Source organism: Peromyscus maniculatus, chromosome 11, assembly GCF_049852395.1.
Source record: "Peromyscus maniculatus bairdii isolate BWxNUB_F1_BW_parent chromosome 11, HU_Pman_BW_mat_3.1, whole genome shotgun sequence".
NCBI lineage: Eukaryota > Metazoa > Chordata > Mammalia > Rodentia > Cricetidae > Peromyscus > Peromyscus maniculatus.
Window position 1 is genome coordinate 48264630 of NC_134862.1, and position 26565 is coordinate 48291194.

Consider the following 26565-nt stretch of genomic DNA (forward strand, 5'->3'; position numbering starts at 1 on the left):
CGGATGGGACAGAAAGCCAGAAACATGCCGCTAAGTGTTGTTAGAATGGGAAACTAAATGTCTGTGAGAATAACTCCAAACTAGGAAGCCAAAGACGTACACACATCTTCAGCACAGCCCTACCTATCCCTTGGTGCTTTCCTCAACACCAGTATAGACACACGCATAAGCTGAATGACTGGCAGACTGTTGAGAAGCCCTGTGTGTGTTACTGCCCACTGGCAACAGCACAGGAGGTACCATACAGGGCTAATTTATGTCTGACCAACTGAACTGATCAGACAGTATGTCAGGAGAATGTCTCCAAGTGGAAAAAAGGGAACTGGTGTGAAAACCCTGGAGATCTGGGCTAATGTTTATTGAATTGCAGGCCAGGCAACTCATTAATGAGTTGTGCAATCAACTCATCAGTTTGCAGTCAGCACTGTTTTAATTGAAATAAAATAGAACAAGATCAAAATACTCTGCTCTGTGTGTAATAGAAACGTGGCTCCATGCAACTTTTGCTTCAGCATACTTGATTATGGTCCCGTGGGGTCACAATTTTGTTGGGGGTTACCCTTAAGAACACTGAAAAACACTGACCTAGTCAATCAGAAAACTGGATCAAGAGAGAGCTGTGCCTTTACCATAAATTTTTAAAGACCTGGATAGGTAACAGGTTTCCCAACATCTGTTACATCTGTGAGGTTGACAAACAATATGAAAGAAAACAAGGCAAACTTCACAGGGATGAGTATAATATCCTATAATCAGTCTCCCTAGATACACAGCCCTATCCCTATCATATCATAGGGATGAGTATAATATCCTATAATCAGTCTCCCTAGATACACAGCCCTATCCATATCATATCATAGGGATGAGTATAATATCCTATAATCAGTCTCCCTAGATACACAGCCCTATCCATATCATATCATAGGGATGAGTATAATATCCTATAATCAGTCTCCCTAGATACACAGCCCTATCAGCAGCAAAGCACAAAATGAAAATCCTAAAATCACATATGAAACAGAGGGGAGGTAAAAGGAGACAGAACCCAGAGAGAACAGTCCACGTGGCAGAACACAGAAGTGAGCATAGTTCACAGATACTCATAGATAGTTCATAGATACTCAGAAAGGAAAAGAGAAGCATTCTTGGCACAGGGAAGAACCAAATCAACTGAGTGGACAACCCCAGACATTGATGACCTGAAGCCGATGAAGGACACTCATGGCTGCTCTCTTAACTCACAGCATGCTGTTCTTTTCATTAAAGTCTTGTAAAAACTTGCCTGGGTAGGATGGTAGGAACACAATGTGAATGCTTCCTAAATCTGGCTCTACTCCTCCCTCCCCCTGCTCCAGCAAACCTGGAGCTCATCTTGCACCTGCCTGAGAGCCTGAGAAGTCACTGCCTAGGTTCTCTTACCTGTTTCTGATCCTTTGACTGACAGTTTACCTCCCCAGACAGGCCTGTCTCACTTCACACTTGTTAAATACCCCCCCCCCCCCCCACCGCCCACACACACACATACCTTCTTCTAGGTACATCACGTCATCTTACTGCCTTCTATGCTTTGGATAAGTGACCTGCAGATGAAGATTTGTCCAATTCTTTAAACTATGGGTTGCAGCCCCATATGGGGTCACAAGGCTAAATGTCGGGGCCAAGAAAGCTTGGGCAATAGTAAAAGGTTTCTGAAAGCACAACCAAAAGTCAATTCAAAATCAGACCAGGAGTGAAACTGAGGTTTCTGGCAGCCCTTGTCCCCAGTGTGAAGCATCCCTGCAGCCTTGGTTCAGGATGCTCAAGATGCACAACTGGTACCAATCATGCGGTTACCCCTGGCAACCTGAGTGCTACTGCAGCCTTGGTTCTGGAGCCTGAAGTTGTAAATCTAGAACATGAGTTCCAGAAGAGTTAACAAATGGCTGCGATAGAGGTGCCCCAGGGCTGTGATCACACAATTCCAGGAGTATTTAGGATACTATGCTGTTTCTTATGCTCAGAACAAAGTGTGGGGGGGGGGAGGTACACTTAATAAGGGAGGAAAGTAGAGTCAATAATGAGAGAGGGACGTTAGAACTTAATGTCTGATCCTCTCCTTCACTTCCCACATCCTGGCATTACAAGCATGCACTGTCCACAGTTTATGTGGTGGTGGGAATAGAATCCACGTCAGAGCACATGCTGAACGAGCACTCTGTCAACTAGCTAAATCTTAGGCCCCCATTTTTTTTAAAATATGAATTGCATTAAGCATCTTATTTATTTACTGTTTGACTAAAATTTAGGCCTATTGTAAGCATGAACCATGTACGACTTTACTATCAGTAAAACCAGAAAGTGCATCAATATACAATGAAGAAGTTTGCTCTACCATGTTTCTATAAGCAAAATAAGTTTGTACAGGTGGCCATGTTTTCATTTACTTTTTATTTTTTTTCCTCAAATATTAGAGGCAACTAAATCTGCTTCTAAGAATCAGTATGTGCAACAATAACGAAGTAATAATTCTCTAGAAGTAAAAAGTGGGGCCAACCGGCCAACAGCAAAACGTTTGTCAGCGTCTCTATTCTTGCTACATTATGCATATTTGTTTTTTTTTTTTTTTTTTTTTTTTGTTAGCAGAGACATTTCCTTGATACTTATGATTTTTTTATTTGGTCCAGTGATCATTAACAAGCTAGAGTTCAAACTTTAACACGCTACTCAGTGCACTTTGCTTAGGAAACATGAATTTCACACCATCAGAATCTTCACTGTGCACATCAAGAATAAAAGAACTTAAAAAGAGAGGTTTTTTTTTTTTTTCTCAGAAAGAAAAAGAAAATTACTGAAAAAATTCATTCATTACGGATTCACCACCGAAGTGCGTAGTTTTTCCTCCTCACTGGCTGCAATTTAGAAGTGACTCAGGGTCAGTAATCATGGCTTTGGTGTGTGCATACATAACACGACCCTAAAGGAGCAGATGTGATAAGTCCCTACTGAATTCTTAGAGCTATTAAAATTCACTTTATTCTCCATATCAAATAATTTGGACTGACATATCACCCAAGTCTGGAGACATACATAGGCCTATAATCCTTATGTAGGAGCTTTGGAGAAAGTAGTAAGCAGTAGATGGAGTCCACTTCAAATCATTCAAGTCTGGATTTCAAGTCATGTATCAGGTCAGTAACATGGAATGGGTAACTACAGCCTACTCAAGAGTGGCTGCAAAACAGTATTAAACAGTACACACGTGTGCACAGGCGCGTGAAGTCTGTGTGCATGTACGTGCCATGACAAGGTAGTGTTTCAAGTGAGTTAATGACAGGGTGCTGTTATGACATGCCAGTCAGCTAAGCAGCAGAGAGCGACTGTGTTTTTTTTTTTAACCACTGAGAAGTGCCAAGGCTTCTTCCTAGAAATGGTCTACCACATTTACTGCAAGAATGGTAACTTCTCAAACAGAACTTTATCAGAGTGTTATGCAAATTTACTGATTTATTACAAAATTTCACATCAATGTTTTGTACCTGGAAAAGGCAGTGAAGTTGTGTGACCATAAGTGTGACGTGAAAAGGAAAAAACGTTACAGGGCCTCGGTGTGGAATCTTAGGCGACCCATAACCAACACAACTGAAATTTGGGAGAAGTGTCAGCTTTTCCACCACACTTTCCATCAAGCCAAACTCTGTTCGAGACACAAACTATTAATAAATGATAGATGACAGATTCAAAGGCACACAGACTCTCAGGAACAAAGCCAGGAATAAAAGCCTTTCAAAGTCTCTAACCGGTTGGTTATCTGGATGTTTGTTTAACAGGTTATCGAGTTTAACTCATTGTTCCTCCCTGTCCCATTTAAAAGCCCCTCATCTAAATATTGCTGTCAGAGAATTAGTGGCTGCCAAGAAAATCGCAACAGCAAAAACAGACATGATTAAATTATGGCCAATTTACTTTTGCTTTGATTATTCTTTCAGAATTCCCCATTTCCTGTGTCTTACATGCATAAGGAGAAAAATGGGACCTGGAGAGTCTTGAGATGCTCTACTTATAACTTAATTTAAAAAGCATTTCTTCTAGAAATTTCTACTGTTTCTGATCCAAACAATTTTCTTCCCACTGCTGATACCATGTTGCAGTTTCACCAACTCTATTTTAAGTACAAAGGACATCAAAATAATGTTAACTCTAATATGGTCAACTGCAAGGTATTTCTTCCAATCTATAAGGGGAGATTTTTATTTTTTCTTCTCATTCGCAATGGATCATCTTTGGTTTTCTCTCCTAGTTATCACAGTCACATGTCCTTTGAATAAATAAACATGTAAGAATTATTGTTACCTCTGGCATTTAAAAATGTTCAGTGAAGTCTTCTTCCAAAATACAGTTTCTTCATTAAGTTATCTCCAATCACTACAAATAAGATACAAGGCACTCTCCATGGCAACAGTAAAAGCCAGGCTTATCAGCATTATTTAAAAAAAAAAAAAAAAACCACAAACAACAAAAACCTCAGGGCCTGCTTGAGGTCAAATAAACAGGAATATCCGTGCATCATGTAAAAGGTAACAGGGAACTGTGGGCACCTGTCAGCAGCGGCTGATTTCTAGAACAGTTTATAAGGAATGCAATCGATGCGGTAGAGCTGGCATACCTGTTTTGAACTATGACCACCACATACACACAAGTAACTGGCTGAAATGATCCTTCGTTTCTTACCTAAAGAATGTGCAGCTGTGGTTTTTGAGCTGAAAAACCGACCAAGTCCAAGATCTCCAAGTTTTACCACCCCAGTGGCTGTAATGAACACATTGGCTGGCTTTATATCTGTGAATAAATGAAGGGATCAGGTGAAAGATGATGTAACTTTGGGCATTTGGAAGGAAATTTTATGTCTGGAAGAATATATTTTTATATTTGGAAGAAATAAAAATGTATATTAAATATGAAAGTCTGAACTGTGAACCACTCACTATATTTTGAATACTTTTCATATAATTCAAATTTTCCAGTCCTATGAGAATCCTCAATACACCCTGATCAAGACTGCTAATATCCATGTCAAATACTTTTGTCTTCCATTGCCAAAGAATTTAAGACACAAAATAAATGTATGCCCCCTTTATAACAACTTTAAATAACATGCTACTGAAGATTAATTCATGTATTTGCATCAGTTATAAAGTCGTAGCTTAGCAACACTGTGCACATTGTATTTAGTAGATGGTTTTAGAAATCATAATTCCTTAAATAAATTGCTTCAGAAATTTTTACATCCCCAAGTCAGTGGACCAGCCACTTAGTGACTGTCCCTGCCCAACAAGCGGAATGGTAATCAACAACACATAAGGACCAAGGCCGACTAAGTACACTTCTCATCTGAAGAAGATGGCCAACCCTCTTCCTTATGCATGTTCAACTGCTTTCCCACAGCTGAACTTGCTCTACCAACAGAACTGGCAAGACGTTCAGGGAAGCCAAGCAAAAGCATAATTTTCATTCTTATTTATAATCAAGTAGGACTTTACTTATAGGCTTATAATCCTAATAAACTATAATTTGGACATAAACTATCCCAAGAAGGGTAATGCAGTGGGTTAAACGGAAGCTATTTTAACTTGCTTGATGGCTTACGTTATTTACAATGATGCCACCGCTTCCTAGTGCTCTCCTTACCTCTATGCATGACTCTTCGGGAGTGCATGTGCTCCAGTGCACTGCAGAGCTGAACGAAGTATTTCCAAACGGTTCTTTCAGGAATTAGCCTCTTTTGCTTCTTAAAATGCTGTTTAAAATATTAAAAGAATAATGACGATGAGAATTCAGACTTCTTAAAGTTGAATTCCAGCATTCAGAATCAGTAAGTCAGAAAAAATATCAACTTTTATCTCCCCATTATTAATTTTGAAAGAGTATGATTTCCTATACTGAAATGACTCCAGGAATTTCGCTTGACATAATAGCTTACATTTCTTCCTGCTTAAGGTTAACAGAAGCCATGGAACACTACATCTCTGTAATGCCCAACTACTTGAAAAAAAAGAATACATCTATACAAAATGAAGTATCTCAAATTTCATCTCAAGAGAAGCTACAGTTTTTAAAAATGAAGAAATAGTAAAGTAATTAGACTCATTAAAAGACAATTCTTACTGGGTATGTGGCTAGGCTAATAGAGTATATGTCCAGCATGCATGAAGCCCCAGGTTTCATCCCCAGCACCACAAAAACCGAGTGTGGTGTTGCAAATCTTAGCACTTGAGAGATAGAAGCAGGAGATGAGAAGTGTAAACCCAGCATTTGGGAGGTGGGTGCCAGGGATCAGAAGTGCAAGATCATCCTCAGGCAGACAGGGAGTTTGAAACCAGCCTGGCATGTAAGACTTTGTCTTTAAAATCAACAACAAGAATGGAAAAACAAAGGACTGGTCTGCTTCAGGCAGATATCTTCACTCTAGAATTCCTTTTAAATATTGAGCTACACTGGCAGCTTGAAACACCGTAATTTATTAAAAATTAAGTAAAGGTATTTCTCTAAAAAGTTTTCATGAGTCTATCCACCTGCACATTAAAAGGCAAACCCGTCCTTTGAATGAAACTACACTCTGGAGAGTCAGACTCTTAGAGGAAAACTGAGAGAAATGCTCAGAGCACCAGCAGGCTGTGTAGGAGACAGTGGGCCATAGACTGACAGGGAAGTTGCTAGAACAATTGCAAGCCACAGCTACAGAGTTCCGTCCACTTTCCTCTATTAAATCTGTTAGGAGACGAGGACTGTCGCATACCAAGCACCAAGCTCTCGGCCCCACTGGACAGTCTGCATACAAACACCATGTTTTCAAAACAAAAGTGCAGCGGGTTTCTTATTTATACATTACCCACATGAAGAAACAGTGCCTTTAAATAGCTTTGGCTGCAAAGCTTTCAGACAATTTTAACTGTGTGAAGTGCATATATATGTACGTACTTACCAACATGTCAGATTTTAAACCTGTTCCTTACTGTATTTGAAACCCACATTTGGAAAAGTTCAACCAATTAGTTTCTTTGGTATTTAACACAAGGAAACTATATTTGAGAAAGTGAAGAAACTAGCCCTTACGATTCACACCTGTGGCCAGCGAAGGACCAGTTGAAAAGGCAGAGCTATAAGAAAACCACTGGTACCCTTCTCCATAGGCAACAAATGGCGGCCCCCCCAACTCCATTGTGCCCACTTGCTACAGCAAAACAGTCTTAAAAAACTGTAAGAATACTAGGTTAATCTTTCCCATAGAACACATTTGAAAATCAATTATTTTGCAATGTCATTAGCAATTAAATCAGTAACCTTATTCTAAATGACCAGGTAATCACAAAAATACACCACAGTCTTGCTAAATGTTGAAAAATGCTCATATTGTGCTCCAATATGAGGGTTTTCTTTGATGGCAGACTGTGTCAATATCAGTTTTCACTGGACAGGGACAATGCTGAAAATTCAGTTCTTTCCACATCGTTTTCCGGGAGACTTGGAATGCATCCAAATCAAGCCTGTGCAATGTGCTCCCCCAATGCCACATTAACATATCAGAGGACTGTTTGATGCCAACAGAAAGATGGGCACTGGGTCTCTTTTCATTCAAAAATAAATATACTGTAACATGTAGCCATTAGAACATGGGAAAAAAACCTGAATGTTTTAGCACAGAGTCTAAACTCATCATAACCATAATCAACCGAGCGGTTTATTATTTTAAATATTTAAGAAATTGAGATTGTAATATAATTACATCATTTCCCCATTCCCTTTCCTCCCTCAAGCCCTCCCATGTGACCTCCCCATCCCTTGCTTTTTTTCAAATTCATGGCCTCTATTTCTTTAATTGTTGTTGTTGTTGTGTGTGTGTGTGTGTCTCTGTGTGTCTGTGTGTGTGTATGTGTGTTTATTTTTAGTCTCATTATTAAAAGACAAAATATAAAAGGGACTGAAAAACACTGGCCACAAAATGCGCATTAGGGAGCATGTACACAGGCTGAGAAGACCTGTTTCCACGTTTTTATATTCTTCTCTGACACTCTTTCTTATAACAAATTAAAAATGATGAAAATGAGCTGATGTTAATCTCATGTTACCCATATAGAATAACCTGGCAAGGCTTAGGTATCTTACTAAAGGTCACTAAAGAATAGCATAAATTTGACTATCAGACGATAAAGTCTGATTAGACTACTGATATTGCTCAATTTCTGAAACATCTATTTAAATGCCTGGGCTTGTCAACTATTCTTTAAATGCAGGGCTTTTGCTAGTTGAGGAAGCCAATAGTTGTGATGTTGAAAGCCTGTCCGTTCTCATGGTGGCACTGTTGCCTGCCTCCTAAAAGAGGGGCCAGAGGAAAGCAAGGAAACCTGACTGACTTTTCATACTGGAAGGTTAACATCAGCAGTACTCAACTTACTCAAATGCGCATGCCTCTTTCAAAAGGTAATGTGCTAGCAGGATAACATCACTTTCAAAAGTCCTACTTTCTGAAGGCTAGATATCCTTGTAATAATACTTAATTCTGTAATATAAAACATCTAATGCAAACGTGTAAGACGTAAACATGCATAGATAACAATTAACACATGGAAAGTTTCTAAAGATTAGTATCAATGAAAATATTTACATGAAAGATTACGTGTTGTGGTATGTTTACTGTATTCATGTCTTTAACTCCAAAATAAATTAGATAAAAGCCTATGGACGAAAGTTGCCCCTCAAGTTTAATGGATCACTTGGACATAATTTTTGTTTTGGGTGTAGCGTTTTTATAAAGAAGGCTCACCCTGAAATATTGTATACATATTCTACCACCATTGACAGGACTCATATACACATTGGATTTTAATTCAATGGAAATACTAGATATAACAAAAAGCTAAGTAAGTTATAAGCTTAAGCATAAACATGAAATTACACTATTGTTTCACTGAGTATATATATTTACTAACATCTCACTGAGGTGAAGTCAATTGACCTGGTAAAACACATTTGCATTACCACCGAAGTGATTTTTACTGCTATGAAAGACAAGTGGATACGAGCAGTCTCCATTCAGATTCTAAGAAAATATACCTTAATAGACACCTTTGTTTTTTATTGTAAAGTATCCTATAAATTGAATGCTCAACACCAAATCCACAAAGAGAGTGGGCCCTGGGTAGCTAATACTATCCTTTGAACTCAGAGGAACCTCAGCTCCTGAACTCTAGACACGAGAGCCCCAGGTATGCTGCTCATTTCTCGGGGTGCATCTCTAGCATCTTCAAGAAATTTCTGAAAAAGCTTCAGTGCAATTCCTCAGCATGCATTCACTAACAGAAAAAAACAATCCTGACTTGTAACAGGCACTAATACCCATAGCATATAAAAAAAAATTAAGCCTGTAGTTAGTGATGTACGCTAATCTTCACAAAGCAAAAACTTCGCAGGGAAACTTTTGGGGTTCTCAGAGACAGCACCATGGGCATGCAGCCGTGCTGGTCCTACATCAGCCACTTGGTTGAGGGACCCCTTACTGTCACCTCAAAGTGTCTCAATTGTTTTGACAAAGGGCTCCACAATTATGTAGCTGCTCATTGGAATCTACGTAAATCAACTTTTAGAAATGTACTACGGTAGTTAAACAGAAAAATCAACAGCAGGAAGTGATCTATGTTAAACATAGGAAGCACTTCCTACTTGGAACTACTGTCAAATGTTTAAATGTGCCTCTAACAATGCATACCTGTCTCAACACAGAATCAATTATGAGTTTGACCATAACTAGCCATGCCACCTTAAACAAGTCACTCAACAATGCTGGTCTGTTTCCTTGATACATTAAACAGAATTTGGACACGATCTACAAAGTCCCTGTCACCTCTATATACTATCTGTGGGTCAACAATTTCAGTAGCAAATAACATATAAATATCTATTTGGCACATTTTCACACTTAAAAACAGTAAGTTTACAGGTCTGTCATACCCTTCAAATTTCTGTTAGTTATAAAGCAACAAACAGGCCCAGAAATCCTAACAGGTTCACTTAATATATACATGGTCTCATGTGAGGTGATGGCAGGTAGAGTCCTCTCCTGGGACCTTGCAATTAGGTCAAATATTTACCATCAACAGGGATGTTATATCTCCAAACACCTTTGTAATTATAATGCATTTCTTTTTCTAAAATGACATTTTATAGTTATTATTGCAAAGAATTGAAGGCAGAGACTGGCTACAGAAAAGACAAATTGCTTCTGAAAGTGTAACTGGCTTGTTCTGTGCAATTCTGATGATATATTAATTTTTCTAAGGAAACATTTCTTCTGAACATATGAGGAACTGACAGACTCAGATATACAACTATTGCTATACACAGGTATGGGAGAACTTCATGGGTAAAACACCTACCAATTGGAATTTCAGCAGTACATTAATTTGCAGTGTGTAAAGACTTTCATTTGTGGTGGTCAGGAAAAGGCTCAGATACTTCAAATTGATTTCCAAGACGTAAAGCATAATGGGCCTAGCCAGTAGGAGGCCACCGAACACACATCACTGGCATCTCACTTTACTCACTTGGACAAAATATTTTCCAACCAAGTCCCCATGTTCTTTCACCTATACGGTGTCTTCTAAACACGAGTATATCAACACCAGGAAAATTTATTCAGGATATTTTTAAAAAAGAAAAATCAGTAAAATAATTTGAAAACATAATAATACAAGGAATGACTGCTGCATTGCAGATAAGTAACTCTTAGAGGGGTCCTGTTACTAAATCAGTTAAAAAAGGCTTCCAAGGAGTTCCAAGGCTCTCTATCCTGCTGAGAGTGTTCTATGCAGAATTCGGGCATGTTGGCACACAACTACAATGCCGGCCATTGGGAAGTAGAGCCAGGAGGTTCAGGAATTCAAGGTCATCTCCCAGTTCCAGGGCCAGTTTGGTACCAGCCTAAGCCACAGGAAACCCTATCTCTAGATAAATTATAATTCAAATTTTAAAAAAAGAAAAGGAAAAAGTTAATCTTCAGGATGACATAGATACCACAAAAATAAATAAAAATATTTGTCTCTGTTATATTAGACCAGACAGGAGTTTTAATTTTTTTGTGAACTGTTTTAATTTTTATATGAATAAAGAAAACACAAGAGAGACATAAGATGTCAAGTCCACACAAACCTAAGTAAAACCATCTGAGGAGCTTCCCATAGAAGAGCCTGAGTCTGTCGCCCCCAGCTCTTCCCCAGCGGTCTTACAGAGATGTACTCGGTAGTTTGCAAAAGCAGCTCTGGACCAGTGCTATCAATACCTTCCAACGTTAGGAGCCATGAACTTGGAAAATCATCTTCTCACTTTCCCAAGGACACACAGTGCAGATTTTACACATCACCTTTTAGTTATCTCACAGACCACATAACGGTCTTTTTGGCCTATCATTTCCAATGTAAGGGAATTCTTAAGTTCTGTACCATTTTGCTCTCAAACTACACAATTATAGAAGAAAATATACAGGATATTTCACATGTAACACTGCTCTATAAAGTCCCTGCGCAGCATACTGTATGTGCAAATTTATAAGATATATATGCACAGGTGTATACAGTTATTGTAAGACTGGGATCACCGGCAAGGCTTGGTTGTCTGGTAAGGGCTACTGCTGTGGATATCTCTATATAAATAAAACACTGATGGCCAGTGACCAGACAGGAAGTATAGGCGGGACAAAGAGAGAGGAGAATTGGGGAAACAGGAAGAAGGGAGAGAGACACTGCAGCCACGGCCAGGACAAGCAGCATGTGAAGACGCCGGTAAGCCACCAGCCACGTGGCAAGGTATAGATTTATAGAAATGGGTTAATTTAAGATAAAAGAACAGTTAGCAAGAAGCCTGCCACGGCCATACAGTTTATAAGTGATATAAGCGTCTGAGTGATTATTTTATATGTGGATTGTGGAACTGCGGGGCTTGATGGAACCTGGAGAGAAGCCCTCCAGAAACAGGCTACAACCTCAGCAAGAGGCTGAAATGGGAAGTGTGGCTGTCCTGGTACATACAATAAATGAGCCCTATCCAAGAGAGACAATGCTACTGGGAGGAATTTATGGCTTTAAGTATGCAAAGGTCAAGAGTACAAAAGACACTTCAAAATGATCTCATTTCCAATACCACCTTTACATTTAGATAAGTAAACTAAACATGTGTCTGAATGGAAACCAGTAACAACCAAGCAAGTAAACACATTTTCTAACTTTCAATCTTTGAAGATAACAGTTACCTCAAAACAAGGCTGATAGTCTACCTAACTTATCAGTTTGTGGTAAGGTGAATTCTAAGATTTATTTACAAATTCCCAACACCTTGTATATAATCCTCTCCCCTTGACATTTATTCCTGAACTGGGTCTGGTGGTACCCATAATCCCAGGATTTAGAAAGTGGGAGGCAGGCTAGAGAGTTCAAGGGCAGCTTGGGCTACTTAGTAAGATGCTAGGGCTGCTGACAGGTTGTTCCCGTTGTAATGCACAGTCCACACTCATCTGCACAAAGCTAACACTAACTGCAACTGGGGCTTTGAATACAATGAATAATAAAAGAAGACATGAAGTTAGGACGATGGTTTGGTGGGTCTGGGGGAGTCGAAAGGATAGAATAGGAGGTGGACGAGCTAAAAATTATTGTATATGTGTATAAAATCTTCAAATAATAAATAAAACTATTATTTTAAAAAACATCTTAAATGAATGAAAGAAAAAGAAATATTGTTCCCAGATTATATCATCATATGACAGAATTACTTTTTGCAGATTTAATTAAGCTTCCCAGCCAGCTGACTTTGGGGCAACCCAAAGGGACATTATTTTGGGCTGGCTTCACATAATCTGGTGAGCCCTTCTAAGAAGTCAGACTCAAAACCAGAGAGGCTCTTACAGTCTAGCCTGTGCAGGGTCATGTGACAGGAGAAAGCGGGGGGGGGGGGGGGGGGATGGACCTATGCAACTGAGGATTGGCTGTGCGGTGGCAGTAGTGACGTTAATCATATGGCTACAAGGAACTAAATTATCTCCCGGTCAGGGAGCGTACATGACACATACAAGCAAAGGGAAAGACTCACAAATGGAAACAGTACAAATACAAAGTGAACGATCCAAGAAGACAATCTGAGTCTAAATGCATTAGAAATAAGGAAAGAGCCTTAATTAATTGGTTGGAATAATGACATACTCCAATTTTTTTTTTAAGGTATTCATTTGAATTATGTGCATTGCATATTTTACTGAAAATATTCTGTTAAAATCAAATTCATCTCATTCCTAGTCATAGTGTTGTGGTATGACATTTGTTAGCAGACTACTGAGCATCCCCTAAAGATATTCATTTACATAAGGTATATTTTGTTGTACTGAAATTTTAACAAAATACATGTTTTAAAAATATAAATATAACTTACATTTTTCTATCAAATTAACTTTCATATATACACTATAAATTATTATTTGTATTGATATCAATTCAATGAATGAAGTATATTTTGCAAAAGGGCCTATGAAAATTTAAAAAGTATTGTGATACCATTGATAAGCAGAAATAAACAAAATTCTTGTTCAGATATCTAGATTAGTCTTATCCCTTTATACCTGAGTCTGAATGAACATATTTCCTGACATTATTTCCTGAAATAAGGGCTCACCATGCAATGGAGTACCCAAGAGTTCCATACTCTCCAAAACAGAGAAAATATAGACCAACAACATGACTTAACTGAACTCAAATCTTTTCTAAGACCAATTTATTTGAGAGTTGCGGTTACTGTTAATGAAGAAATCTATGATGAAAAAAATCCCAGCATTCCTTTTATCCTCCAACTCATCTGGGAAGTTTTTCATCTGACCACAGCCTCAGGTATTCCTTTGTCACTAATTAGAGAAAGACTGAATATTTCAACTATAAATTGCTTAATTATATTTGTCAGTCTGCTCTACACCAATTAATTATTTACTTGCAAGAATCTTTGATGCAATGCTATCCAGAGGTTCATCTCTGGAATAAAGACCAGGAGCTATACGTCCGTTTCTAACCCAATTAGGCTGAAGACTTGAGAGAGTGGAGCACACTGTGGCACTGCATGGTGATTTGAGAACATTCCTCACACAATGCGAGCCTTCGCTGTTTTCCTTGATGAAGCCTTACGCCACTATCATGTTCTTTCAAAAAAGAAGACCCTATTTCCTTTCACATGCTTATAAAATTGGGGCGTTTAGAAAACAACTCCAGAATTTTAGGACCCTCCACCCATGTCCTCTTCTGCAACTGCTGCAGTAGAAGACCCCTTCTCTCACGCCAGCATGTCACTCACTCATGGAACAAGTCTGGAAGAGATCAAGGTATAAAGTAGGAGGAGACTGTCACCCATGGCGTGTACTGGCCCTGGGAACAGGGAAGTGTAGCCAAGATAACAGAGCCAATTGTTATATGCGATGTGGAGCTCCAGGCACCTCCCTAACAAACAGAGGACAGCCTAGTGAAGAAAGAGGATACAAGTCTCTGTTCAAGAGGGATTAAGTCTTGGGCAAATGAAAATATCAATAAAATAATCATGCAAAATCACTACAGAATAGCATTACTAAATGCTGGGAAGAATGGTCTCCAGGGGAATAAATGTATATGTCCAAAGATATCTATACATAAAAGCCCCTTTGAGGTCAAGGGAAAGTCTTGAGGAACTGGGCTCTGTGTGAAGGGCTCAAGGATAGAGATACAAAGTTGACCAGGAATGAAGAGAGACGTCCCCAGCAGAAGGAACCGCGTACGTGACACAAGGGGATGACACACTAAGACAAGAGTCAAGGGACCAAATGGTTCTTCTGCAGAGACTGTGGGAAAACCAGACGCTGGATTCTGCAGGAGACATTTATTAAGTGACCGCCCTGGGTCAGGCGCTGTTCTAGGGACATGGACACACGGACTGAGATGCCCCGTACCACAGGGGCTGCCAAACAATTCAGCGTTTACCCTCGTTAAGAAATCCTCAAAGGAGCTGATTGAAGGCTGAGGATTTTTTTATTCTTCTCCGACCCCCAAAGGCTGATGAAGAAATATAGATCTGTAGAGTGGATCTTGGTGGATGAATTAGAAAGCTCTTACTCTGTAGCGAGATGGCTAGTTTCGAACTCTAGAAAGAAAAAAGGGCAATGGAACTACATAGGGAGAGAAATCTGAAAAATATGTAGATGGAAAAAAAATGATCAGAACTTGGCTTCCAGCATGCACTCAAGCTGAGCCTCCACTTGGAAACATAGGGGCTGTCTATGAGAAGATCATGAATTTGTTTACAGGCACAGGAAAGATAGTAACCGAATCCAGAGGCATCAATGCTATGGACCACAGTGGGTAAAAAACAAACAAAAACAAAAGGCTGGGTTTGTATCTTAAAACTGCAGGAGTAAGACAGCTGGGCACGAAACTCACACCTACAGTCCCACTAGGGAGGAATCAGAGAGATCAGTAGTTCAAGATTAGACTGCTACATAGTGAGTTTGAGGCCAGCCTAGGCTAAATGAGACCTTATCGCAAAAAGTCATGAGTAAGAGAATGACTCCATTAAGAAGAGGTTAGCAGTAAAGGAAGTCACTGCAATACTTGGTGAGCCAATGGGAGTATTTTAAGAAACGACTGAAAAGGAGATCCAAATGCAACTGAGCAATCAAGAAGAAAGAGGACTGGAGACCACTGGGATTTCTGACAGAGGTCAGCCCAGAGGCCTTTCATGGAGCTTCAACAGTGGCTGAATGGAAAAGCAGGTCGAGGTGGGGCTGGCGAGACCTGATCAGCATGGCCCTCTCAGATCTTCCCAAATCAGTGGCAGCATTCTCCCATTGCCCACCTTTGTTTCCCTACACTACACTACACAGCATCTGGAACCACACACTTGCTTATCATTCCCTTTGTCTTCCCCACTACAATATGAATTTCTTGAATGAGTGAATTAATAAGGAACATGTGTGTCTGTATGTATGTATGTCTATGAAGTCATGCAAGAGAACAATGAAACGAAGATGTTCAAATGATAATAGATGAAACCCAGAAGATGCAGAATGGTTACAGCTAAAGAACCAGGAATGATAAAGCTTGAGCTGAGAAAGCAATGAAAGGATAGAGACCCGGGTAGAGGGATGTACAACAATCCCTTCCTGTGTATGTCAACAGGAGAGCACAGGAAACCACAAGGTCAGACATAAGTCACCATGGCAGACCCATGGGAAAGGTTAATCATTCACGCATAAACACTCTAGTCACTTTGAAATGAGAGGGTAGACTTTGGATGATTTAAGGGGTGGGTTAGGTAGAGTATCACTCAGAGACTTAAAGAGAATAAAGAAAATTTGAGTATGCATTGAACATCAAAAATTCAAATTGGCCAGGATAATGTGTTCATTTATGTGTAAAGGTCTAAAAACAAGTATATAGATAACACACACATACATATCGTGTGTGTGTGTGTGTGTGTGTGTGTGTGTGTGTGTGTGTGTGTGTGTGGTAGTTCACCCTCATGATAACATTATGAGATGAGTATTATAAACCAATTTATAGATATGGCAGCTGTGGCTCAGTCGCTTAAGTAAGTGAAGGTCATCTAGCACCCACTACACCTCAAAGCCGTTTATCTCCATCAAGGGTTTCCATTCTCACATCAACTGTCCTGATGAAACCTGTACCTCCTTTATATACATTATTGCAACAGAAGTCACATATTTTAATATGAATATTGGTTTAAAAACTGTCTTCTATGGTACATACTGAGTTCTAAGAAGGTGTAAGCCATATATCTTGTATGTGCTAATGACCAAGAAAAAAGAATGGAGCTTTTTTTCCCCTTGGAAAAAGAGCTATAATGGCATAAACTACTGGGGAGTGGGCAGTCTCTATGACTTAAAATGTGTGTTCTGTTACTCAGCAATATCACATGAATCTATACAACAGAAATGAAAACAGACAGATATAGAGATGCAACAGGCTATACCAGGCTTCATACTTGACCTTTCTCTGCTCTAACAAAGAAATAATTAAATTGTGATGTGCCTGAGAAAGTGTACACACATATTGTCATACATCTATCTTTGAATTAAATCTGTGTCCAGATAGAAAACAAAGCGAGGGAGACTTTATGCACATAAAGTTGGTAGTTACCTTTGGAAAATGTTAATGAATACAAACTAGAGAAAACAAATCCAAGACAAGCAGGCCTTTTGTATTTATGACAAAGGATAAGCACAAAGCTTAAATCATATAGAGGGGAAAAAACGTAACTATGTATATTTAATTGTGTTGATCAATAATAAAATTCTACTTGAAAGGAACCAGAGGAGACTTTCGAGTCAGATCATTCATATCTATTACATTATTCCTCTGAACACAACATAGAGATTTGGTCAAGTCTGAAATAACATACTGCTAAAACAAACAAAAGCACCACAAAATTATACCTAGGATCCAAAGTGATCCACTGGAAAATGACTTTTGTGATTCAAAGTTGTTACAGCCACTATGATGAAGATCTGAAGGCTTGACATAGACTTTCATGTTTTAGACTTAGGGACCTCAATGACCTGGAACCCTCAGAAGATCTGATACTGGACAAACACTGCCAGAACCTACAAGAAAGCAAGTACTGTACAAAAGCCTACACACTAACATACACATGAGGAAGTAGGGACAGAAACTCTAGGATTTTACTAAAGTACATTAAGTTGCCATGCTCACAACTTATGAGGAATTGAGTGATACCCTCTAAAAATACCCCCTGTAAACAGTCCGCTACATCATACACATCTGTAAACTTTAGTCAGAAGCCTCAAGAGTATGGCAAGGGTGGACCCGTCTGTCTACAGGAGCACTACTCATTCCACATAGAATTCTGTTGTGCTGAATCTACCTTAGAGACAAAGATTTACACTCTTTCCCACAGCACCACCAGGTAAGTAATTTAAAAAAAAAAGTTCAAATAGTTTTATGTAAGTTGTAGTCATCTGTAAAGACAGTTTTCTTTTGTATGTTCAAATAGTTGAACGGCTAGGTGGTCCACTAGAGGTGGACATAGAACACATCCTAATTTCTTTTAAAAGCTATGACTATAAAGTTTTATTATTCTTTAACTTGCAAAGAAATACTTCCGCAGTTGGCAGCTTAAGAGAGTGGTGGGAAGTCCCTGAAACAGAAAATCAGATAACTGGCTGGAAGTGATTCATTTTAAATGCAGTGCTTAGCCAGCTCCCATAAGGTAATAACATTACTTTTTTTTTCCCTCCTCCCTGTGCTGGGAATTGAATGGGCTAGGCAAGTACTCTATCACTCACCTATTCCTCAGCCCTTTTTACTTCATTTCATACAGTGCTGTTCCAACTAGAAAAGTCTAGCCAAGTGGCTAAGTGTGCCCATCCTACAGGTAAGGGCCCTGTTAAGAATTTCAGTGACGTAAGTTACAGTGATCTCTATACAGAAGCCCCCACTCAGGAGTTCTTAACTATTGAGCACCTTGATCAGAAAATCTAGTAAAGAAATAGAAATTGTGACACTCTTTTTTTGAGTGGATGGTGTGGGAGCCCGTTTTCGGGTTCCTCGTGGCTTTACCCAGCAGGTCCACATAGAGAGGATGATTAGGACCATTGGCCTGAGTGCAGGTGTCTGAGATGGTCTGCACTTGGCTGTGCTGGGGGAAGGTCTTTTGCGCCACCCCTTGGTGTCTCTATAAATACCCTGGAGGAGAGACAGTCAGGGCCAGTTGGAATAGGTTCCTGGCCCTCTCAAGGCTATTCTTTATTTTCTATCTGTTCATCTCCACAATTAAATCCTTTATCTAATATTTCCTGCTGCTCACACTCAAGAAAACTCTGGGGAGCTGTGGGGTTGGTGGGTAAATGCCCCCCAGAATGGTCAAGTACTTACACCTGATAATCAAAGGAATCCTGCCATACAAGAATCTTTAAGGGCCATTAAAGGAAAACATGGGGATTATTGTATTAAACCAACCTGGTTTCAAAAGTACCAGGTCTGCTATTTAATAGCTATGGTACTTATGCTCTTAAAGTGTTACATTCACTTCCTAGGATCCTGATGAGAATTAAAGGAACATGTTTGGATTCTCCTTCCAATAACCAGAAACAGATTATCAGTGATTTATCAGAATCTACCAGCCCAAAGACTCAAGGCACAAGGTGACAATACCAGACTCCTCACCAAAACAGAACTTGAAAAACAACGTGTGGCCACCTGCCAGGAAACCAAAAGGTCAAGTCCACCTCCAGCCTGCTATGCTAGAAATTTCCACCCAGGGCATTCCTAACTCCTAACCCCTTCCCTTCTGCAACGCTGTGACTCCTCAGTGAGCCTTAAGTCTCTGCCAAAATGGAGGCAACAGTGGGTGATTCCTTGGCTTTAGAAGGTTCTAAATTCACTACCTTTCTTTTTCTTCTTTGGTTGGTTCCCACACTGGCCAGTTTGTCAGCCACAGTAAAAGAGGCTTAGCTGGTGCTGCCATTTAAATATAGATTACAAATGCAGCCTGTCTTGTGGGTAAATATGTCTGTGAGATGATATTCTAGCCACGGGACTGAAGCTGAATGCGAAACATGGTTCTAAGATCGGGATAAATATAAATGGATTTAATTACTACAATGTCTCTATGAATTATATTCTAGAGAAAGTGGTGCAGAGAAGTGACATGTGCAAAGATAAGCAGTTTTTAACTTACTCTCGTTCAATGGTTTTTATTCCTGCAACTGAACATAAACCCAATTAACATCCTTTTAAGAAAGAACGCTAAAAAGCTTTGCAGTCAGACTGACATCCAAATTCTTCTCTGAGGAGTCCTCTCAGCTCATCTTCTAAGCTGCTCTCAGATTTCTTTCCTTTATGTGTATGTCAGTGTGTATGTGTGTGTGTGTGTGTGTGTGTGTATGCACATGCACATGGATTGTGTAGATGTGTAGATACGTGAGCATGGGTGTGCAGGTATGTGTCAAAGCCAGAGGCTTATGTCTTCCTCAATCATTCCCTATCTTATATTTTAAGACAGGGTCTCTCACTGAACCTAGAATTCACCTATTCACCTACTGGCTGGCCAGTGAGTTCCAGAGACCCCTCTGTCTCCACTCCCGAGAGCTTCATTAACAGGCACCCAATATTGCACTGGATTTTTACATGGGTTCTAGAGACCTCCTCTCAGCTCCTCATCGTTATGTGGCAAGCACTTTAACAATCGAGCCGTCCCTCCAGCCTGGGATTTCTTTCTTTCCTCCTTTCCCTGGGGTCCGAAGACAAAGGATCAAGGGTAGTCTGCTTAAAAGTAACAAGGTAAAACACTCAAACTTCAGAAGACAAGTCTCTAAATCCATTTCCAAAGTGATTCAGGTGCATTTAGAAATGTAAGGTAACTAGGGTGAACTTTGCTAAGTAAGCCAGCTTCATAACCATGTCCATCATTACCACTGGCTATATGGCCATATGCTAACTATCACAGTGAGGTCTTTAAAGTAACCACCAAGATAGACATTTCACAGACAGCTTTGTCAGAAAAACAAACAAATGAACAAACTTACCTTTATCATTCTGGAAAGGTCACCAGCATCCGCTAATTCCAAAACTATGTTCAGCTCATTATCCTCAATGAATGATGCATAATATTTAATTACATTTGGGTGATTGAGTTGCTAAGGAAAAAAAGTAGAAATCAAAAACTTTTATTTTAAATTCCAGAGTTATGTATAGTTTTTAATAATTTTGATTTAGCTATGGCAACTCATTTTTAAATATCTCATTTACAAATATCTTGACAGCATATTTTTATTATAGTCAATTTTAAAACACCTAATTATTCAAAGTAAAACGAGATATGAATACATTTTATTTTAATATTTTATTAGATACAATAATGATGTACTCAAGATTTTAAGTACTGTTATGACTAGTAGGCATATAAATAAATGCAATAAGTGAATGGTTGAATTGAGTCATTAATTGCTCAAAATTATATTCTTCAAAATGAGAACTGTCATACAAGAACATCCAACTGCAAAAGTATCTCTTTATACTCCTTCTTTTAAAATTAGAGCTGTTCCTAGGCAGCTAGACTGCTCAAAACCACAATTAACATCCACTATACAGTATCTAAATACTGATTTTACATCAAGAAATATAAATACATAGAATCCATCCATGTGAGTTGACTAAGATCATCTCTAAGGAAAAAAAAATCTCACCTTGTAGAAATACATGCAGCAATCTACTCACATTTACAATTTTTCTGTTCAAACTTTAAACAAGTTAATGCAAGACATAATTTCTCAAATAGAAACTCTCATAAATTATAGATGATTTTCTTTATACTTAGTTTTTCTCCCATGTTGTTCATAGGGATGCTAATTCTACTTTTAAAAGAGTGTGTGTGTGTGTGTGTGTGTGTGTGTGTGTGTGTGTGTGTGTGTGTTTAAAACAGTTATTTCAAATGTGAAGAGTGGGAAAACATAGTTTTGAAATACTTTGGTAAAAACTGATACATTTTAAGAACAAAACACAGATGCATAAAACACAGTGCTTTTCCTTTCTTTAAAGAGAAGCTCTTGCTTCATAGCCCAGGCTGGCCTAGAGCTCAGGTTCTTCCTGTCGTAGCCTCCCAGGTGCTGGGATCAAAGTGTGAGCCATCACACCTCACTGAAAACAAATAAATACAGCAAAAGTCATTCTGTAAAAAACATCACTAATAAGGAAACACCGTCCAGGTTACTGGACCCTCATCACACTCTCGGGCGGACAAGGAACTAATAATAACTCCTGGCACACTTTCTCTATTCACTTTGTCTAAGTCCGTAGAACTGACTTCGGAAGTGTTTATCAGCGTGAAGCACCTGGGTTAGTCCAGGCTCTCAGTATGACACATTGTGATATGACACCAATACACACTTACAATTTAACCAGTAGGATAGGCTTACGTAGAATGTTCTAGGGAAAAAAAAAAATTCTCCAGTGTTTTAGGCCTGTGTATCTGTTCTGTTTTGAAAAAGTGGATTCTGCCTAATATTGTGATTTAATTATTCTATCATAAATCAAAATTATATTCTCCAAAACATACAAACTCTTAAATTATGCAGTGTTACATGAAACCAGCGTGACATTTTGATAAATCATCTTATCAACATATTCAGAAATATAAAAAAAATAGCCCATAGTTCATTACTTACCTTAAGGAGATCTATTTCTTTGATACAATCAGCACGTGCTTTGGCATCCATTAAATCAAATATCTAAAAAGGAAGTTTACAATCATTTAATAAAATAGTGACCTACACTTTAGCCTAACATGTAAATTCATGATAATACATTATATATAAAATATATATAAAATTCATGATAACACATAATACACACACACACACACACACACAGATGAAATTTTTATTTGCAGGTATTGACTGTGAAGGTCCATAAGAACTTTATCTTATGTTAACAGAAAACAACAACAAAAACCTTAAATGCTTTTCCTCCAAAAGCAAACAGCTGGCTATATATTGGCACTCACGTCTGATGCTCAAATGACCAGGATGGAGGTGATGATCAATAAGATAATGCACTAATAATCAATGTGCATTGAACAGTTAACATAACTGAGTGTGTTTCATGAACTATTCCATCTCATTCTCATGTGACTGTTACAAAGATAACAGCAGCATTCCTATGCTGTAGATGAAGAAAAGGATGCTTTCAAAGCTCAAGAGACTGCTAAAGGGTCACGCAGCTCACCTGGTGGGCAAGAGGCATTTACTGTTAGTTACTCCACTACCAGCCCAGTTCCAAACCTCTACTCTGAGGTACAGATGGTTTTCCAATAGGTCTGACTTGTACGCTTGACAGGGATGGTACAGCACAAAGGGGTGATGACCGATCATTTGAAGATTCGGGTGGTAAAATTTTATTATTTTAAATACCAAGTACAGGTACACATAAATATGCAATCAGATACACTATGTATTTGGCATAAAATGTTCATGAAAAGAGATTAGGAAATGAAAGTTTTAAAAGGCTCCTTGGGATGTTGCAATGAAGAAAAGGAGAAAGAAAAATACAAACACAAATGAACAAAAGGACGTTCCTGTATCTTTGAAAATAGGAAATTTCAAGGTCCTAAATATGTAGAAAACAATGTTTTTCAAATCTTAGTTATTATACTACAGGTGGATTAAACCTTATTCATTTAACATTCTTTTTTTAAATTAATGATGTTTTTAGTTAACAACTGGAATTGAGTCCTGCCATTTCACACAGTCAGGTAGATATGTAGCTTGAATTAGTGGGGGCAATCCAAAAAAATTTTTTTTTTTGCTTTTTGTTTTCAAGACAGGCTCTTTCTGTGTCCATATAGCCTTGGCTGTCCTGGAACTCACTCTGTAGACCTGGCTGACCCTGAACTCACAGAGATCCCTCTGTCTCTGCCTCCCAAGTGCTGGGATTAATAGCATGTACCACCATCACCCAGCACCAAATCTTTTTGATTAGGGAAAGAATACTGCCACCTCTCAATGGATGTTGCCCTCTTTACCAGAACCTCATACAGGCAATGCTGGCTGCAGGTTGGACACAAGGATGGAGGCACAGGGAGTAACACTGAGACTTGAAGCCTGGGTCTTTCAGCTAGCTCCACAGCCAGTGATTTCGCATACTGGCCAGGTCTGCTCTGAGTTCTAACGCTCATAGATACTAAATACTAAAACGTGTGTGCAAAGTGCCGTATCAGAAACCTCAAAGGGAATCCCCATGTAGGGAAGGGATGACATTAAAAGTAGAAAAAAAATTAGAAGCTTCTACTAGCCAGAAAAAAAGACATCTGACTCATAGACATGAATCTAGGGTAAGGGCACATAATTACAGCTTATATTAAGAGGCAACTTTTAATAGATATGCTTCTGAATATTTCAAGATGCACAGGCAGGGCTCTAATTTTCTCATATTTAAATAAAACCAATATAACAGAACAGTGGTCGCCAGAGGTTAAGAAGGGGGTGGGGTTGGATAATGGGTAACAAGGCACAGTCACATAACAAGTGGAGGTTCCGAATGTTCTAGAGTACACACCATAGGAGAAAACTATAAATAATAGCCCACTACATGGTTTATTTTAAGGAGGAACTAAGAGAGGGGTGTTTGTAGCTTCCCAACAAAGAGAAATTTGCCGGAATGATGCCGGTCCGAGCCCCACATATTGCACACATGTAGTAAATTATCAGTGTATGCCATAGAGATTTACAATTATGTCTCAACAACAGTACAAAACCAAATGAGGATATCAATTTCAAATTGAAGACAAACATAACATCCATAAACCTCCTGGACTAAAGAATTGAAACTGAGCCCCTTCCATTTGCTATAGTGATTCAGACAGTTTTAGGGTAAAAACAGGAGCTCAGAGGAGCAGGAAGCAGAGGACAAAGAGTTAAGTGGAAGGTGGAAGGGTTATTGCCAGTTGTTAGGGCGCTCTCTATAGGAGGTTTGGGTAGAGAGAGGAAATGGGTTGGCTATAAATGGGCACCGAAATCAGAAATGAAAACAAAACAAGTAATATTGAAATATATCTAGGGTCACCATTTCTGAAGAGAAGAGGAACATTATGCACCAAGTTAAGTTCGAGGTAATCTTAACCATAGCTTTAAGCCAGTCTGGTCTGGGATACATGAGACCTTGGCTATAAAACATATAGATAGATAGATAGATAGATAGATAGATAGATAGATAGATAGATAGATAGATAGAGATAGATAAAATTTATTTATATATAAATATTATATAAAATAATTATAATACCATCTAAAATTTTATATAAAATTACACACACACACACACACACACACACACACAAATATCTATCCAAATGAGCACCAAGAGAAATGGCAAATTCTTGGTTAGTCGTGAGTTCTGATGCCATTCTCAGAACCACTGGCCTTAGGACTTGAGGTAACTGAACCTTCTTAGAAAAGCTGGTGTGTTGGATAATCATGGGCTCCCTATGAAAAACTGCCCAAGAGGAAGAGAAAGGAGAATGGTGGCCTCAGTGATTGAAAAGATCTAAAGCCACAAACACAGAGACTCGTAGAAATAATCTCAATAATCAGCACCTCTTAGATGAGAGACTATTTTAAAAACAAGAGCCTGAGAGTGAGAAGCATAAAGGCTTTAGAAAATCATACACACACATATACATGTGTGTGCTACATGGAAATCATATACATTTAGCTCATATTATGTTTTGGTCAATTTATAATGGTAAATTGAGTTTTATTTTTAACTGACTAACAATATCAAAAATTGCTCTTTAAACCCTGGGGAAAAATACTCATTGCTGGCATATTTAATGTGACAACGCTTTCTGAAACAAATATACTTACAAATGCATTTAACTGGAAATGCGTATCTTATCTTTCTTTAGTCAACATGTCAAGACAACAGCAAAGGCTGAATCTTTGGAATAAATCATTCCCACCACAGATTCAAAGCCGCCTGGTGATTTAATGAGCAAGGAAAGACAGAAGACAAAGAAAAAAGACAGGGGGTTTTGTAAAATGAAAAAAGACTTTTACATTACATACATGTATAAGGAAGGCTTCAGGAGGCATTATTTTCAATCCAAGGTTCCTTTGGGGTTCAAAACTTACTTTATTCTTGGTGAAAGCCAGTTATTAGTTGTGGTTAAGTAAGTAATGGCTGATAAATTCTTGGTATTCTCTGAATCATTTTGAAGAGAATTTTTTTGTCATCTTCAAATTTCACCCAAATTACTCATAACTTACAAAACTCAAAAGTTAACATCAGTCCATCTTGAAAAAGAGTCATTCATGTAACTTAATAGAAATGTCTCTAAAAAAGCACGTATTGAACTATTATGAAACGACACATAAAATGCAGCAAACACACACACACACACACACACACACACAATGAGTGTAATATATACACATGTGCACCCATATACAACGAGTGTAAGTATCTTAAACTTCCCACATGGAAATCATCTCCTGGGCCCTACTACATTAAAGGACCTGAATAAATGAATTGAGCAGCTTGTCCCTACATTAATTAGCCTCATCATCCTGTGACAAATCCTCATCCCTCCTTCAGCTCTCACATTTAAAAACGCTCAGTTGTTCCCCACATTTTGCCCCACTGAACCCAACATCAGAAGAAGGTTTCCATCCCTCTCTTCAAGCTACCCAATGGCAGCAGAACCCCCAGCCTTTACTGGATAGAAGAAAAAAGGAGAGCCTCAATTTGACACTGACACACACACACACACACACACACACACACACACACACACACACACACACACACACGAAAGCTTTCTACAGAGTGTAGCTGTGGTGGGTGGAAGGTATTGAGCCCAGTGAATCGAATCAGGTACAAGCTCTCTTTCACTGCTGGAAACCACACTCCCTCTAAACACCCAGTTCCTACTCTATCAGCCTGCTTCTCTCACCACATCAACATTCCCAGACCAGAGGATAATGGGCAGGGTTCTATTTCCTTCTTG

General features: G+C 38.8%; 1 protein-coding gene across 4 annotated transcripts in view; it reads right to left on the reverse strand.

Moving 5' to 3' along the window:
* The window catches only part of Nek7 (NIMA related kinase 7), a 145199-nt gene that overhangs the window by 25011 nt on the left and 93623 nt on the right, over nucleotides 1-26565 (reverse strand). For all 4 annotated transcript variants that reach the window (XM_006982416.4, XM_006982415.3, XM_076547521.1 and 1 more), the window contains 4 exons: nucleotides 22229-22291; nucleotides 20591-20701; nucleotides 5665-5773; nucleotides 4708-4815 (listed from right to left, as the gene is read on the reverse strand). In XM_006982416.4, the coding sequence (XP_006982478.1) occupies nucleotides 4708-4815; nucleotides 5665-5773; nucleotides 20591-20701; nucleotides 22229-22291 (391 nt within the window). The remainder of the gene's footprint in view (nucleotides 1-4707; nucleotides 4816-5664; nucleotides 5774-20590; nucleotides 20702-22228; nucleotides 22292-26565) is intronic.